Source organism: Pygoscelis adeliae, unplaced genomic scaffold (genome assembly GCF_000699105.1).
Source record: "Pygoscelis adeliae isolate BGI_AS28 unplaced genomic scaffold, ASM69910v1 Scaffold38, whole genome shotgun sequence".
Classification (NCBI taxonomy): Eukaryota; Metazoa; Chordata; class Aves; order Sphenisciformes; family Spheniscidae; genus Pygoscelis; species Pygoscelis adeliae.
In genome coordinates this window covers 6,368,112-6,386,405 of record NW_008825614.1, presented here as the reverse complement: position 1 = coordinate 6,386,405, position 18,294 = coordinate 6,368,112, and the positions used below count along the sequence as shown (strand labels likewise).

General features: G+C 38.9%; 1 protein-coding gene across 1 annotated transcript in view; it reads left to right on the top strand.

The window, feature by feature from the left end:
• The window catches only part of PIK3C2G (phosphatidylinositol-4-phosphate 3-kinase, catalytic subunit type 2 gamma), a 215,084-nt gene that overhangs the window by 150,263 nt on the left and 46,527 nt on the right, over positions 1-18,294 (top strand). The window contains exons 24-25 of the mRNA XM_009332846.1: positions 8,016-8,172; positions 12,770-12,879. Coding sequence (XP_009331121.1) covers positions 8,016-8,172; positions 12,770-12,879 — 267 coding nt within the window. The remainder of the gene's footprint in view (positions 1-8,015; positions 8,173-12,769; positions 12,880-18,294) is intronic.

Sequence of the window (18,294 nt, the reverse complement as noted above, 5' to 3'; positions counted from 1 at the left end):
ACATAAGTGAAAAAATTCTGTGGTCATACCGCAGAAGAACTGGTGATCACAGCAGAGAGTGGGGCAATTCAGCCATAGAGAAAACCATCAAGAGATGCCTTGAACTAGTTTCTGCTCTCCCATCGTGAGTCTATTGCCAATTTTCTTGTTACAAGGTAAGGTTCCAGATGAGTCCCTGTAGCAATACACACTGCAAATACTAGGTCTACACTAAGAACTGTAACCATGTCTAATCTCAGCTGTAAACATTTGTGTTAGCTATACATACTGTCACTTAGCATAGTAATCTTATGGAACCAGGTGTAATCAAATCTCCATGATTTACAAACTCACTAACTTCAGTTGGCCCACAATGAAAGGGATTTTAGTTAAGTCACATTCCCTTGCACTTTGCACAGTCAAAGGGGCACAAATAAATAGTTACTATGGCTCAGTTTACATGGGGAAACTAGAAGTTAACAGAATGATGAATCGGAGCCCTTAGCTTGGGTGAATATTATAGCTTGTTTTCTACTGTATCTGTTAAGCATGATTAAATCTCCATGTAACCAATTCAGTTACAGACAGAAACAGATAAATCTTTCAGAATAGGCCAGTCCAATGTGTGAAATACTTCTTTTACTACTGATGAAAATAGTGGGTATGTCCAACACAGTGATTTTACTGGAAAGCTAACATTAAGGCTCTGACAGTGAAAAATAATGATAATAGCAAAGTTGATATACACATAAGACGAACTAACTTAATGAATAAATAAGACCATAATGGTTTAAGAACTGTCCTTGGTTACCTAAGGAATTCGGGAGATTCTTTCTAGTTTGATGTTTCTGCCTTTAAAGATAGCTGTTAATATAAAAATAATGTGGGTAAAACTGTAATCAGAAATGAGATTTCAAATTTGTAGTTAGAAAACTTTTTATGCAGTAGATATCTCAAACAGCAGCAGAAATGGCAGAAAATAGAGTTAAAATGGTGTTATCTGGTATAGACTTGACTTCTGGTCATTTGGTTGAAGAACGTAGGTGAAAAATATTAGATGCATGTTTTGAATGTCCATGTCATGCAGTTTACCTGAGCCAAGGATGTTCAGAGCATTCAGGAATCTTTCTGTGTAAGTATTAAGAGGATAAGGTCAACGCTAAATTCAGACCAGTTTACCCAGGGCCACGTCCAGTTGAATCTTGAAAACCTCCCAGGATAACCTTGCCAGACAACCTGTTTCAATATTTAATTATCCTCATAGTGAAGGGTTTTTTTCTTACGGCCAGTCAGAACCTCAGCTGTTGCCATTTTCTCTCTTATTCTTGCCTGGATCCATCTGTTTCATAACCTCCGACAGATACTAGAAGATTGCTGTTTGGTCTCCTGAAAACCTTCTAATCTCCTGGGTAAACAAGCCCATCTTCCTCAGCCTCTCTTCATAGGCAAGTGCTCTAGCCCCCAAACATCTTGATGGCCCTCTGCTGAACTTAATCCAGTTTAGTGACATCTTTCTTGTTTTGGCAGGATATGGACTAACAAGCGCTAAGTAAAGGGCATCTGCTGGCTGCTCTCCCATGAATACAGCCCAGCTTGCTATTAGCCTTCATCACTTCCAGGGCTCATATTTGGCCCACCACTGGCTCATGCTCAGCTCGCTGCCCACCACCTGGGGGGCCTTGTCAGTGAAGACTGAGGCAAAGAAGGCAATGAGTACCTGAGCCTTGTCTGTGCTCCCATGTCACTAAATCACCAATCGGCAGCAGGTCCACATTTTATTTGTTCATCCTTTTACTAATGATGTATCAGTAGAACTTCTTGTTACGCTTCATGTCCACCACCAGTTTTAACTCTAGTTGAGCTTTGGCTTTCCTAACACCATTTCTGCGTGCCCAGGCAGAGTTTCTATATTTCTCCTTTGCAGTCAATCCTTACTTCCACTTCCTATATATGTCCTTTTTGCCTTGAAGCTTAGTCATGAGTTCCCTGTTTGGGCAAGCGACTCTCCATCTGTCTGTTACCGGAAATAAAAGCAATTAAAAATACAATTGAGAGTAAATCCCTCAGGATAAATAAATTCTGGTTTTTTGGAAAGCTGTTTCAAATTTTCTAATTCACTTCTGTCTTCTATTCCTTTTTATAGCATTGTAGTTACTATTTGGCAACTGAAATTTAGACTGTCATTTTATTTAGACATGGATGGATATACATTAGGTCTGGGTGATTTGAGGAATAGAGTTTCAGCAAGAAAGTTTACACTTTTCAGGAGCAGACATGTATCTGTGGAACTGTTAGCAAGATTTCTTCACTAGAAGAAATAGAAAACAGAAAAATCTGAACATAGATTTGCAATACAAGCCAGTGAAAATGTAAGTGGTAGCAACTGTCATTGAAGTCAATGGGAGAACTGCTGCCAAGTCCAGCAAGTGAAGTATTTATATTTTATACAATGCTCAGAACTACTGCTCTGTTATGAGGTCACTTAAAATATATTTATGTCATTTAGATTCTATGCTTGCTGAAGAGACTGTCATCTCCTATAACAGGCTTGTGATGGGACTGACATCTTTCAGTGTTTTCATTAGCAACCAGTATGATGGGAGAGAGAATATGTTTGTTCATTTTTTAGTAGAGGCCTATTATAAGAGTTTTTGACTGTGATGAAAGTTGGGACTAGCAGTGATGGGTAGTTTTTCAGAAAGGGATCTGAGAGTTATACTGCAGAGAAGTTGAATATGAGTTGATGATAGAATATTGAATTGGAAAGCATGAAATGTGAAGTAATCCTTTTGCTTCACGTGACACTAGTAAAACTTCAGCTGGAATATTTTCAACATTTTACTTTTAGAAAGATGTGGATAAGGAGCCCAGAGAAATTACAAGGAGTCCAGAGAAAAGCAATTAAAATTATCAGACATCTGGAAAACAAGACTTATGAGAAAATGTTGAAACAATTGTCTACAGAAGATTGAGGAAAGACATAATAACAGTCTGCAAATACGTTCGAGGCTGCTGTAAAGGAGATGGGATCTTCATGTTCCCTTAGGAAAGAACAAGAATTAACAGGATGAAAGCACAGCAAGGTTAAATTAGGCATTAAGGATAAAAACTCTGTGAGGGGAGATACTGGAACAGAAATTTGATAGGGAGATTGGAGAAGAACTCTGTCACTAAAAATCTTTGAGAAAAAGCTAAATAAGCATCTCAGAAGCATGTTTATGTTTGATCTTGTCCTGGTAAGCAGAAAGATGGAGTATCTCTTGTGGTTCCCTTTCTAGGCATATATTTTAATGACTTTTATGTGCTTGCTTGAGACGAATTGTATTGTGCAGTTGTTCACTGTTTCATTCTTTAATATATGAAAGGAATACGCTTGCTTGTGTTTTTTTCTGTGTCTACAAATAAATATGATTACTATGATTAGATATTTTCACTTGGCTTAGAGAAATAAGTACTCATGTTCATTTATTTTGTGTGAGTGTGTTCTTCAATAAGCTTTTGGCTTTTGCTGCAGAGGAAAGGATGTCAGCATTCAAACACTCCCTAAAAGCTTTCCCTGTTTTACTGGATACATCTAAATTCCACGTAGTCATGCTGAATACTATCAGTCACTCTTGACTCAGCCGAAATGGTTTTAAAGCGGTCAGGGAATATATGGGGGCGTACGCTGCTGAGCAGCTGATTTTTAAATTGCAAACAGTTCCGTATGGTTTCTCACGCACTGTCTCCTATGTCCATATGACAACTTGGCCTACAACTGTTTTGATATTGTATTACTGTGTGTGAGTTGAACTTTTCCATAACCACGTTATTAGGAAGTTTAGATTGGATCAGAGTAAAGGTCATTTGTTTTTGATTATCTCATATGCTTTTTCTACTTAATATAAAAGGAAGTCAATGTATCTTTCTTAAATGCTCTGCACCGTGAGATTCATAGCAGGAAAAACTAAAACCATTGTTGACCTTGCAAGCTTTGTTAATCAGTTTACATCTAGTGTTTCATAACAAATCCTGATGATCTTACTGGTCTTCTTGGAAGGCAGCATATTTCTAGCCTACGGTGAAGTCCCAGTAAATGTTCCCATCACCCCAGACAAAGTTTCTTTTGCATGATGATGTCTTCAGTTGCTTGAGGTTTCCTTTCTTTCCTCCCTCTCACGACATATCATCCAAACATTCTTAATCTCCAGAGGAACTGCAAAACACATTCCCATGAAAATCTTAAATCTCTAAAAGCAGTACGCAAGAAAAAAAGAATAAAACCACCATAAAACTAGCCTTGCTTTTCACTGAATGACTTGAGTAAACTCTTCTGTCACAGCCATAGTAAAGTATAAGTCTTTAAGGTCCAGTACTGCAATCAGACGCTGTCATAAATGGGGGTATTGCCTTTTTGACTGAATTCTATTATAAAACCAAAGGGCTCATTAATCTCATCTAGGGCTTTAGTGGGAAAAAAAAAAAGGGGGAAAAAAAAGAGTAAGTGAGCTGTGATAAGGTAGCTTTAATGATTTTGGGAGGCTTATTGGCTGTACATCTTTGGTCTATCTCAAGCCACACCAGCTCTCTCAATGAGGCTTTTTTCCCTAGAAATGATGGTACCTGACATTCCCATTATACAGTAGAGGTCATTCAGGAATGCTTCAATTCTGTATTTCTTTAGCACAACATAAAGGAAAAAAAAGGCTTTTGGTCTTCTACGGAGATATGGTAAAAGGCTTTTAGTTGAAAATACTTCATCATACCAGTTTTGTTAAACTGATGCCAGTCGTTTCATTAATTTGATGGAAGCAGCAAGTTCTAACAGATACAGATTTTAGGCCAACGGGCTCTTGTCCCATTGGCTGTAACAGAGTCATCGGTCTTTGAACATCCTATGGATGTGAAGTATTTTAGGGCTTAGCTGGGATCTTGAGGGTATGTTTTGGGGTAGGAAGTATTTCATTTTTATATCTTTTAGATAACTTCATGTGAGCAAGCTATGTAATAGATTTATGTCCAAATGAGTTATGTCTTTCATATATTACCAGGCCTTTGGATGCATTACATGTCTTCTGAATAAATGCCATCATGCATATATGATCTTAGCTATGTGCCACGAAGATGGCTGTCAGTTAGAGATGTACTGGTTTAAATATAGAAATACAGGCTGTGCACAGGGGTGAGGTTCATTTGCATGTGTCTGTGTGTGATAAATTAGAATGCTCATGCAATACCAGGGCACGCGTTGCTTTTTTTCTTATGTAGGCTAAAACAGCCTCTATGTTTGCTGACGTAAATTTTCCCATGCATGATGGATGGTGACTTGACTTGGCTGCTTGTAATTTTGCTGGAGTAGTTTTTAGACTATCCCCTTCTATATTTTTATATTTCAAAGGAGTTTGTGAAAGCAGCAAGGAACATTTTGCATCTATACACAGACATTCAGCCCTGTCAATTGGTTTTTCAGAATCCTTAATGTTCTTTCCAGGAAGTGAGTGTCTCCTCCCACTGAAACTTTGCTTTTTAATATTCTCATGATAAATGACTGTATTATTCCCTCTAGTGGGTCTTGTCTCCTATACTAAGTTGGGTTTATGTGTTTTTTTAATTTCAACTGCAAAGTGTTCCCTTTACGAGCAGCCGGCTTACTTAGACACATGCAGGAATGGAGCTTCAGCATCTGACTGATTGCAGGGGTTACCTTGCAGGAGAGGCTCTGATATCACAAGACCTTGAGCAAAACCAGGGAAAGCAAATTTCTACATTGTATTTTGTGGGTTAACAAGGGAGGACAGGCCTACCACCTTAGAAGACAGTCTTAAATGATACTGAGAAATTTAAGAACCTTGTAAAACTGCTTAAAATAATCTTACAAGTAAATTAATCTATAAATAAGTACTAAAATATCAGTTTTATGTTCAAAAGGATCCTTTAGCAGCAACAGTAAGAGAATTGACTAGTGTTGCAGTCATTGCATTATGTGGAAGTTGGCCCACAGCCCAACCCAACAATGATAAACACCATATTTCTTCCAGTAATTTCTGATTGCAGTATCTGATTTCGGCTCAACGAGCTTAATATGGGAGACTTGGACTAGCTCAGAAAGAGCTATGTTTTCATAGTGTAATTGTGTCTCTTGATGCAGTTGGACATCAGAAATCAAATGTGAATTTTGAACATAATACATCATATGGGACCTTTACAGCAGTAGTTTTGACTTGGAATATTTTAGCCCAAAAATGTAAATGCAGAAAAGAAACAGATTTGTTTTTTAAGCATTCCTAAGATGCTAAAATGCTTTTAAATCAGGATTTAGATTAGACTTCTGTCCACAGATAAATGAAAATGTTAACGTTGCTAATTTTCTGGCTCACTCTCTTTTTCTTATTGGCTTCGACAAATTGACTTCTGTGACCCTTATTGCATCAATTTGTTTAATACTTAATGTCTACTTTAAATACCACTGCTAAACAAAAGATAAGCTAAAAGATGAATGAATGAATGAATGAATGAATGAATGAATGAATGAATGAATGAATGATGAATGAAGGTTCTGGGAAAATCTTGCTCCCTGAAATCAGTAATAGACGCAGGTTTGTAATTCTCTGAGAGCTACAGCACAAAACTACACAATAACTATGTAACAGTCATACTGCAACATAACTATCACACTGTGAACTCACATCTTGCATAATACAGAAAAATGTGGAAGGAAAGGATAAGAATTACTATTGTGGACCTTCATCATTCCAAGTACTACCTAGCTGAAATTGAATAATGTATTAAAAAAACCCTTGATGGCCGGGGCTGCTTTGAGGTGAACGACACCCATAGGAGGTCTGCTTTCAAAGTTGTCTTCAATGTAAAACAGGAAGAATTTCCAGACATAAGAAAGGGAAGGCCACCTGAACATTTCTTGTAACTAGGACTTCCAGCTGCAGCCTAGAATCTCATGGCAACTTGACATTCTTTCTATGATAATAGAAGGCAGGTATTTTCATAGGAAAATGAGGAAAACTCCTAAGAAAGCTTCTCTGTCTCATTTACAAATGAATCAGCAAGCAGAGTGCGTTCAGACTCAGCCCATGTTTGAGGTTTTAGCAAGAAACTGAGATCCTCAAATTTTTTTCTGCATTCAGGCTTCCCCAAAAAAATCGGTTTATTTGGGCTCGTTTTAAATTAAGGATTAACACGCTGTGTATATTTCCTTGGAACATAGCCCTCTAATCTGTTTACGTGCCTCTGCATACACAGCTGTGATGAGTAAATCACTGCAGTAGTTTTGTCTGTGCAACGATGCAGTATATCAGGCCTTTCTGAAACTGTCAGATGTCAGGATTATTAGCAGAAGCCTGGCTAATCTGTTTTCTTCTGCAGTAGCATGCCATAGCCACAAACTATGCTAGTGATAAGAAAAAAAAGGCAAGACATGGTGTCAGATTCTGCACCTCATTTACTCTAGGGTAAATACAGAGTAACTGTACAGAAAACAACACAATATGTTTATGTTTATTCTGTTGTAACTTGGGTCAGAAACATCCCTTTAGAATGGTGTATATTTAATAATAGCATCATATGTTGTATTTGTTGTTGTTGTTGGATTGTGGAATTGTAGTTTTTTTCTTAAATTCACTTATTGCCTAGTGGGAGTTGATATTTATATCCCATCCTCTTTGAGAACAACTTTTAAATATTTCAATACCAGGAGAGAACTTTTTTCCAGATTCACTTTCAGGGTGGAGTCAATAAATTAAAGCAATGAGAGTTTACAAAGAAAAGCAAAGAAGAGCCAGAAGAAAACATGTAAGCTCCAAACTTGTTCAGTTGATGGCTTTCTCACTAAGAAGCTCTTGCTGTAAGACCTGTCTCTGCCCCAATTAGTGAGTGACACCAGGCAGAGCAATAGAGCTATCCACACTGAGGAAGGGAGAGATGAAATATTGAGGAAGGTAATAGTGGAAAAACAAATGTGAATAATGAGTTACAAATATTAACTGTCTTGCATGATTTGCTATTTTCGGTGAAATTTCTCATGTAATTTTTCTCTTTTCAAGGGACCGAGCTCCCTTCATCTTCACATCAGAGATGGAGTATTTCATCACAGAAGGTGGAAAAAACCCACAGCGTTTTCAAGAGTTTGTGGAGCTTTGTTGTCGAGCTTATAATATAGTCAGGAGACACAGCCAGTTACTCTTGAAACTGCTGGAGATGGTAAGAAGCTTGAGGATGAAACCAAAAATCAATTTCCTCTGGTGTCCTCTTCCCTTTTACCACTTCTCTGCTGCCTCCAGTAGCGCTATGATTTGAAGAGGTATCAGCTGCACTGCAGGAAATGTTAGTGCTGGCACTTCCTGTGCTAAAAACCTATCCAGTTTCAGTACTAATTTCTGAGAAAAGACAAGCTAAGCTGCTTGATTTTTTCCTTCTTTTAATGCATTCTTTTTTACAAAATAGCAGAAAACTGCAAAAGAAGCCGGATACAAGTTTCACATTCAGGAATTTCACTCAGCCCTTTTTCTAGTTCTTCTAACAGTCATTTACCAATCCTGTTCATGGTTACAGCAAGATAAAATAAACTAAATATTTCACAGAGAGGGTGATGTGACAGTACCTAGCAGCACAGCAGCTAACAGTGATGCCATTAGAATGGTTTTTTGCACATCTCCACACTCCCTTCTTAGGATGGCAAACACAGAAAAAAAAGAGCACTACCCATATTAACACAGGTTTAAAAATCCTTTTGTATAGGATTTTAAGACCTCTTGGAGTTTTTATCCCTTAAGTATTCCTACTGATTCACATGTTGTGGCAGATTCCATAACTGTTTTATGCCTCTATTTACTTGTGTGTGAAAAGTTAATGATTTTCCCCCTTCATGGGTAGAATAAGAATATTAAATTAACTAATATTTGCTAAGTTGCTTGGCTAAGGTATTAATCTAAAACTTTTGTCCAGGGCCCCATGCAAAACTTAGCTGACTGGTCTGTGCATGAAAAAATCTACATAACCTTATGAACAGAACCCCTGCTGAGGTTGGGCTACAGCCAAGAAGTTGCTCCGTAAACAGTGCTCGGTCATCTCCAACTTCTGCAATGGGGAGGGGAGAAATGGCAAGAATTTGCTCATCTTGTTTCTGTCTTGTCCATGGATTCTCATGCAGTGGTACAGTGAGTGATTTCCCAATATGAAGCAGGAAGGATTGCCCCAGACGTCTTAACCCTGCTAGTCACAAAGGTGCAGCAAAACTGCATTCCTGTCATAAAGCATGATTTTGCAGTGAAAGCAGTGCAGAGTGCAGTTGGAGATACTGTCTAAGTTAAAGAGCCTCTGGAAAACTCAGGAGCACCCATGCTCTCTCATCCAAAGCAGTAATCTCTGCATTTCTGAACAGGTTGCCTAAGACCTCGTGCTGCAAATATAACTACATCTTCTGCCCACCTCCTTGTCCCCAGTGCAGTCCCTTTTTCTGCAGTCAGCAGAGATAATGATGTTACATTACTCTGGGATAACAAAGAGAGAGTGTTAGGAAAATGTTCCTGGCAGGAGCTCTGAAATAACTAGCTGTCTCTGCCTGGATATAACATTCAGGACATGCTGCATCTTCTTTTGTTTCTGCTGATCTTTAAGGAGAGGTAATAGTGCTGAGCTAAAAGTCAGTGTACAGATATGTTTAACATTTGTCAATGGGCTGCAGTTCAGTCAATTGTGTTGCATTTCATAATTCAAAAATAACTGGCAGCATACTCACACCCCATTGATGAGCACTTCATATCAAAAGGAAACTAAACAAACAAGACAAGTTTGCAAGCGCCTTGTTTTTGCCAGTGATGTTTGGAAGGGCGAGTCTGGTTCTGCGCTTGAAATGGAGTCTTGGTCGGAAACTGTAAGTATCAAAATGTTTTAGTTTCATGGGTCATTTCAAGAAAAGTAAATAGACTGTGAAGAAGTTCCACTTTGGATTCATTTCCATACAAAATATCAGGTGTTATCATAAAGGGGCAAGATAAACTAACCACTGCCTATTTGTATCAGTGACAGTCTAAGATTTCTCTCACGATCTGGAAATCTGCATCATTAATCTTTCTTTCCCCTCCCACATTCTGTTTCCTGAGATGCTATTTATAAAACATGGTTAAAAATCTAAACAATAAGGATATTTTTAAAAAGTATAGTACTTCACAGGAGTGGTAAACTGTGTTCTGGATGGTCAGTAACTGTTAGTGGTTTCTAGCAAACTGTGATTATGAACAACAGTTTGGGGTTTTGGGCCCAGTTTAGGACTCGATGCTTTTTCTTGGTGGTGAGCAGCATGTTTCTAGAGCTGTACTGACATTTGCTACTGGGAGTAAGAAACAATCCATGAAGTTTCCATCACTTTCAAAAGCAGAAATGTGTGGGAGACCCAAGAGTCTGCTGGCAGAGTTCAGCTGTGTAAATGCCTGTAGTTTATCAGCTTTGCTCTCGTTAAAAAATTGATGTGAACTATTATAAAGAGGGTGATTGCAGGACACAAACACCTTTTGATTAGTTTAAAAAAATGCAAAATCCATTGCTGTTATAAAGATTTTTCAGGTAGAAAATTATTAAAAGGGGCTTAGAGGTGACACTAGACAGCAAGTAATTGATGCATTTGCCTCTGATGTGACAAGAAACAGGTCGATCTAATAGAATAAAACAGGAGACAGTACCTAGACAGAGCAGATCTAAGACTCAAGAATCCCATGTCCCCATACAAGTAATTTCACCCTTCTACAACTCAGAAACAGCATTTGGGAAAAGAGGATCAGGAAACACTCCCGTTTTGGAGGTCTAACGCATGGAAAGCACATGCCAGGACTATTCATTTTTCATGGGATTGTGGGCTAAGCGTCACACACCAGCTCTGAATCCAGGCCCAAGGAGAGCATAGGCAGCTCCACTCAGTGGGTCAGAAGGCCTGGGATAACTGAGTGTGGTAGGTCCAGACATATGTGTGGCCAAATGAGGGGAGCAGTGCAGACACTTAAACTTAGGCCTCTAGTGACATTTGAGTTGCCCTGGGCGACCTGTAGTTGTTTTCTGAACAGTTGTTCCATGTCTTGTTTAATTAGCATCTAGTATCACTAGCCACAGTTTCCTCCTCCATCAGGGGACTGGAAACACGAAAGATATGCTATATGGAGCAAAAGGGATGAAGCACTACAGTAAGCCTCTAAGAACCCCTCACAGCCAGCAAAGCACTCTGTAGGTACTGCCCAGCTAAAGACTTTTTTTTGCTTCAGCAAATGGTTTTCCACCTCCTGCAATGCAGAGAACCTAAAAAAAAAAAAATCCTGTTTTTCAGTTGCACTACAGATCGTTCAGATTATGTTCATATCTGGCATTGTTCCATTTTCTAATGCAGGGCAAGAAGCTTAATTTGCCTATTCAGTGACTCTCTTTTTTTTTTAAAGGGGACAGGAGTAGTTATCATCTTTTAGAAATGAGTTGAAGGCACACAGATAAATAGCACTGTGTGTCCTTAAGTGCTGAATATTGTCCCTGCTCTCAACTCACTGAAATTCATTTCATTGAGCTTTCTCATTTTCTCTGCTCCTTGCTAGTCAGAACTCTGTGAGACAACAATCTAACTGTCCAGTAGTAGTATACATTGGGTCAGATACAAAGCAAGATTTTCCTCATAATGCCAAAAAAGAAAATATAAGAAATACTGAAACTTGACTTTAAAATATTGAGAAGGTTTGAAGGAGTAAGGAAAATACCCCTCCATCTCTTTTCCCCTTACTCTATTCACCTCTCAACCAAACCTTAAAATAAAAGCAGTGCTTCCTTCTTCGCCGTTATCCGCAAAACTCAGTGGGTCTTTCTGTCTGGGCTAGACATAAATATCAATGAAGAATGCACAGCAGTAACTGCAAATTTAGATACATTTCCTTCTGAGCAATGTGAAGGAGTGATTTTTTTTTTCTCCATTACACACAAAGCATCGCTCTCAACTTACTGTGATTGTTGAGAAAAATCAGTAGGTTTTGAAGTGAGTCAAAATTATTTTTGTTATTGACTTTTTAAAATGCTTGGAGAGAGCTGTATGGGCAATTGGACACACTCAGTTGTCTACCCTGCTGCTTGTGTTACTTTGCAAGGGGAATATTTGCACTATTTGTCTTTTGAACCTGACTTGGCCAACTAACTAGAACAGACCTGACCCACATCCACGAAGAGTGATACACTTCTACAGAGGGCAGTTGTCTGTGCCCAGGTCAGGGCTCCTGCTATGAATCGACGTCTAAAGGAACCTTCCTCCTCCATTGACTGTAAAGGGAGTGAATCTATGATCCCTTTGCAGGAGGAGTCCAGAGCGGTGATGGTGGAATCAGTAGTTACAAATGAGAAGGTGATGTTGCACTACATTGGATTAGGACTAGGATAACACTGTGAGCATAACAGAAACGTGGTTAACTATTGTTCGGGTGGCTTCATTTGGTCGCTTTCCCTTTATCACCATTAGAAGGCTACGAACGAAGCTTAGCAGTGCATACATTGAGAATATGATATCTGAAGAAAAAATAAATAACTAAAATGGATCAATGATTTTGATCCATGCCTCTTTGCAGCACCTCAGTGTGAAGGTTTACACATGTAAATGTAAATGTATTTATTTTACTGTTCCAGGCATTGCTCTGGCATCAGAACCACTTTTCAGATCAGCAAAACTTTGTGTTTTACAAGAAGTCCTTTTGGTGTAAAACCTTTCTTTTCCCAGTTAGCCCCATTTCATTTAAATTTCTTTTTAATAGTTAGTGGACTAATGATATTTATTTACTTTAAGATGCTGCATGCAGGATTGCCTGAGCTAAACAGCATTCAGGATCTGAAGTATGTGTATGATAACCTCCGTCCTCAGGACTCAGACCTCCAGGCTACAAGCTACTTTACAAGGTAAAACCAGAATATAATCCAGAAACCTTATCTCCTTCAGGCATGAAGCAAAGCTGTCAAATTAAAAAAAAATAAACAAAACAACAAAACCCAAACAAAAAAAGACAGTTTTTCTGTTTTGTTTAGAGGTTGTAATCAGTGAAATTACACAAAAGGATAATTGGTCTTCACATGTTTAGTTTAAAAAAGTCCATTCCTTATGCATGTTATAACCAATCTCCTCAAATTTCTGGCAGAAACAGTTGTGCATTTGTGGTACACTTGTAACAAGTCACTTCAACTTGTTAATGGACTGAGTGAGGACCTGGAATTCCTGCATTTTATTCCCTTTTCTCTTCTTTTAACCCTCTGCATTGCTTCAGGCAAGTTACTTCCCCTCTGTTAGCCATAGTTTCTCCATCTGCAAAACGATACAGAATCTTCCTTTTAAGCACTTTATCTATCACAGAAAAGCATTGTGTGTGAATATATGTATGTTTAAAGCTTGATTTGTGTTAGGATAATGAAACCTTTCACTAGTTTGTGATAATAACTGAGGATTATTGATGAGGAGCTGCAGATGACCTGTACAAAAGCAGTTTGAAGCCCTCAGTCCTGATCTTTCGGGACAGGCCTCTGCATTACATATAATTCCAGCTGTTTATGTGATGATGCTCTAGATGGAGCCAGTGGAGACTGACTGGATTTGGAAACTCACTTTCCCATTCTAGGCACAGTATGAGAAAATCTGTCCCTGTCAGACCCTGTCCTGTGCAGCACCATCATTTCCAAAGGACAGTCTATGAATTCACACACCCTGGACACCACGTACACATGCAAAGCAAGCCAGACTCTTCTGACCTCTTCCTCTGGCCCAAGTGCAGTGCACACATCCAGGTCACAGCACTGGACTCTGAGTGAAGGGCTCCTTTCAAACTCAGAGCCCTAAAGGACGCTCCCATAAGGCAGCACAGTTCTCTGCACTGTGCAAACTGCCTTGAGGCAAGAGCAATCCCCCTACCCTTCAGTACAGCCAGAGGGCACGTTGCGATGAATAAATGAGATGAAAGCTTGAACTGGAGCAGCTGAGCCAGTCTCATTACTATTACAGAGGCCCATATGAAGATTTTGGGCAATTTGAATTGTGTTGTTTATATGTCTCTTTTTCGTGTATTAGAATCGGAAACAGGCTGCAGGTTCAGAGAAGGCTGGAACAGAGACCTAGAGAGTTTAAGGAAGACATTTCTTTGAAGAGAAAGAGGGGAACCTTTCAAACAAAACTATTGTTTCATTACTTTACACACAGCAGAGCACTGAGTTCCTTCTCCTTTAACACTTGTTTTTTTCATACGCTTTCCCTCTTGCCCCTTAACAAAATTGTTTTATTTTAAAATTTAATTACAGCTCCACATTTACCGTCTACTCCTACCTTATCCTTTCCTTTAAAATTTCACATATTCCCAAATTACAGACTTATATTTCCACTTCAAATAGGAAATATGCAGTTTCTAATTAAAATGTAAAAGTCTTGATTCTGTCAAATACTTTGTGTGGTTGTGCCTGTCCCTCGTGGGTAAAAAACCCAATTCATTTAATTAGTGAAAAAAGGCTAGGATATACATAACAAATAGGGAAATGTGAGTCTTCCGTGTGAAAATTGCATTAGTGTCATGGAAAGCTCAGGGCTAGTGCCCAGTGCTCCTCTGGAGATGGAAAGGATCAGTATGCTTTTCAATTGGGTATGACTAAGGTTATGGTTAGGGTTAATATCACTGCAGTCTTGCTTAGCTGGCAGACGAAGGATGAGGGATGGGTTCAGGACAGAGCTGTAGCTCCGCACTCTTTCTTGGAGTTGGGCAAGGTGGTTGTGGTGTTTTGAGGGTTAGTGTGAAGGAAGCAAGGGACTTCAGAGTGGGAATTCAACTGCAATCTTTCTCAGCCAAAGCATGTGGAGTAACAGTTGGCATTAGAAAGGAGATGTGGCTCAACAATGTTTTGGAAGTGGGAAGAGTTGCTTTGTTGGCTGGTAGAGGTTCATATTAGGATTAGGACATCCTGTTCAGCCCAGAGAGACTATAGGTAGGTCTCAGAGGCCAGCGTGTCCTCCTTCCCATTAGATTTCTTGTTAGGGTTGATGTTGAAGTAGTGAAGGCCTTCATAGTGGAAATGCCACTCGAGTCCCCCTTACCAACAAAGCTGGCATCATGGTGCAGATCTGGACAGTGCTGTGGGCTCTGTTCTTATTTGAAACTGTATTTCCTGCTAAAATGGTTTTAGTGAACTCTAGATCTATTGCTCCAATTTCCTTCGGAATGCTGAAGTTTTTATTTTAATTTGTTATTATCCATAGAGATCATTACATCACGTAGAAAAGTCAGATATTGCTAGGGTGCATATTTTGTTCTTTAATACTCTTAGGGTATGTTTGTATTATATATGCTCATTTGCAAGAATAAAGTCTCTTGTCATCAGCTCTCAAATTTCCATGGATCTCATTTCTCTTGGTGCCTTTTTTTTTTCTTTATTCTAATTTCTATTCCTGTCTGAACATAATTTGTGTTAATTCCACAGATGTATTAACTAACATTTCTACAGTCTAAACATGGGCAGAACATCAGGTTTCATGTCTAGTAGTAATTTAACTTCTGAAAAGTGTACCCAGGCATTTTTCAAAATAAAGACTTTGGGATGGCTTGGTACCCAGACCCGTGCAGAACTTAGCCCTCCGTATAAGCATTTTCCGACCTGCCCCAGGAATGTTAAAATATTGAGGTTTTTGTGAGCTTTGCATTACCTACATCATCTTTATTCCTGTCCTTCAGAAAAATTCTTCCCTACCTCCTTGTTATACAAAAAGTCCAAGTGAGAAAAAATCCAGTCACCCACTTCTTATGGTCACTCTGTAGCTTTTTCCTGGATCTATTTTTCAGGCTGTCCTTAGAAAGCCAAGGAAATTGAAAGTTGTGGTTATTAGCATAACTTCCAGTAGCTCTCAAATCCTTCACAATCCGTAGCTCCTTTTTCTCCATAATTACATCCAAAAACATTTTATTGTTTTTAAAAAGTTCTTTTCTAGATAAGGAGTGTAGTCACTGGAATGTTAAAATCTGCCAACAGAAACTTATTTCTTGTTCTAAGTACAAGGTAGTTACTGTAATCTTTCAGATTTGATCATATAATGTGTATCTGCTGAAAACCCCAATCTCCTGCTAGTGGAAATAGGAGAACAGTATTTCTCTGTATTTCTATAGAAATAGGTTGCTTTTAGCAATTGTCTGAGTTTGGTTTGAGCAATAATACTGACATTGCCTCTACTGTTGTTTAAAAACAACATGAAATGATGAACGATGTTACAAATATTCCTGGCAAAACAATGTTAATTTGTTCTTTGCCGTCACCTTTTTAGCCAACAGAATAATGCTACCGGAGTTTGGACTGTAATGTACGGAGCCCTTTCAGGATCATAAAGCGTTCTGTGTTTTACCAAATTCCTTTCCTCTCATTCTTGATTTAAGACATGTTCAACAATCTGTGGTCTCATTTGTGTACTATATTCTTCTCACATTGGGTCAATTCACTGCTATGAGCTGATGAGCGGCAGTGTTAAGCCTCACAGCTTACAGCCTTCTGGAAGGTCGCACCCTCAGATCATGGATAAACAATGCACCAATTGAGAGTTAAACAAGAGTTTCTGTGTTTGCTTGTCAGTTCTGTGCACCTAGTGCCAAATGAAACATTGTTGTCTCTCCAGCATCTGCCCTGAACTCAGTTTGATCCTTGAAACTCAATTTGATCCTTTCCCCTCCCTCCTTTCCTCATCCCCTGACAACACAGTTTTACCAGAAACTGGAAACCCCTCTTACCTCTGGATATAAATTTCCTCTTTGGTTTTCTGCAGATGTCTTAAAATGTCAGCATGGTGTCACATGCTGCCTGACATTTTTAATGTGCCTGTAAAGGGATGTATATTTAAAATTATTTTTAAGGGATTAAAGTTAGCCTAATGCAATGAATGGAGTTGATTTCAATTGATTGCAGTATGCAATCTAACCCACTCATAGAAGTCCATGAATAAGAGATGCACGGTGGATCTGACAATTGCCAGTGAAGCACCATTGCATGTCTTCAGCAGCCTGATTGAGGCGGGTGCTGCTTGGGTCAGCTGCCATCTTTACTTATTTATTAACAGAATTATTTGTTAAGTACCTGTCATTGCCTAGGTCAAGCATATCCACTCCAAACCACAAATACCAGCAGTTGCAAAACTGGACAGTTCACAATAACTCCTTTCAAAACATGACACTAATCTCAAACTGATCAGCCGATCCCTGTTTCTCAGGTGGCTGCAGATATTCCAGCAAGAAATCTCCCACACGATTGAAACACCAGTGAAAGCTGGTGACTTCTGAAAGGGCATAGACAAAACTACGGTACTAAACTTCTCTCAGCAGCATTCAAGCAGTTTGTGAAGATCGTGGTATATGTACCTCAGAGGAACAGAGGCAGACTTCCTCCTTGAATTTATGTTGTTTGAGGCATTCATACTGTTGTACAAATCCCACATGCCACCAGCTCAGGGGAGAGTAATGTCCCCTGTTCTGAGAGAGGCGCGTATGAGGACTAGTAGGGAAACTAGGCTGGAAGATGCACTTCAGGAGAGTGCATGATGTCCTCAGGCCATGGGATCAGAGTTAGTCTGAAGTAAACCTGGATTTTAAAGCCTAGCAAAATAAGCGGTAAAAAGAATATGATTATTGCCCGTATACTATCACAGTGGGAAATAAGGTATTAAACTGAAGGGTTATCACTGCTGTACACAAAAAGAATATCAACTGTACATGAATAAATGTTACTGAAAATTAGAAAAGGTCTGTCCCTGAAAGCAGTAATATTCTGGAAAAGTCTGTTAAGAGCTGTTGGGGGCATACTACCCGACTTGATTTAAAATGGAGCCTGGTAAATTCAAGGATGGAAAAGTGGGATATAAATGAAACACCATGTTCATTAACATCTGAGAATCCCATGAAAATAAATTTTGCTCATTATACTCTAGATTATTTCAGACCTAGGTGGAAATGAGAAGCAGGATACCATCAAGAATGATAAAGACAATTATTCTGAAGTTTGGGGTGAATATTTATTATTATATATACCAAGACTAAGAGCTGGATAACTAGTCAGTAATAATGAGTGTATGTGCTCTTAAAAGGCTGTGGGGAAAGGCTGGTATGTCCAAAAAGATCTAAGCACCAGCCCTCAGAATACCTGTCTCATAAGAAATGTCTACTTCCTAAAAATCAAGGCACCAACTATCACTAGTCACTCTTGAAAACGTTAGCCAATCTTTTCATCCATCTCTGTTTACACAAGCAGCCAGCCAGTCTGTGCATGTTTTACCTGATACCGTAATTTGACAGTTCTGTAGAAAAACTGTGA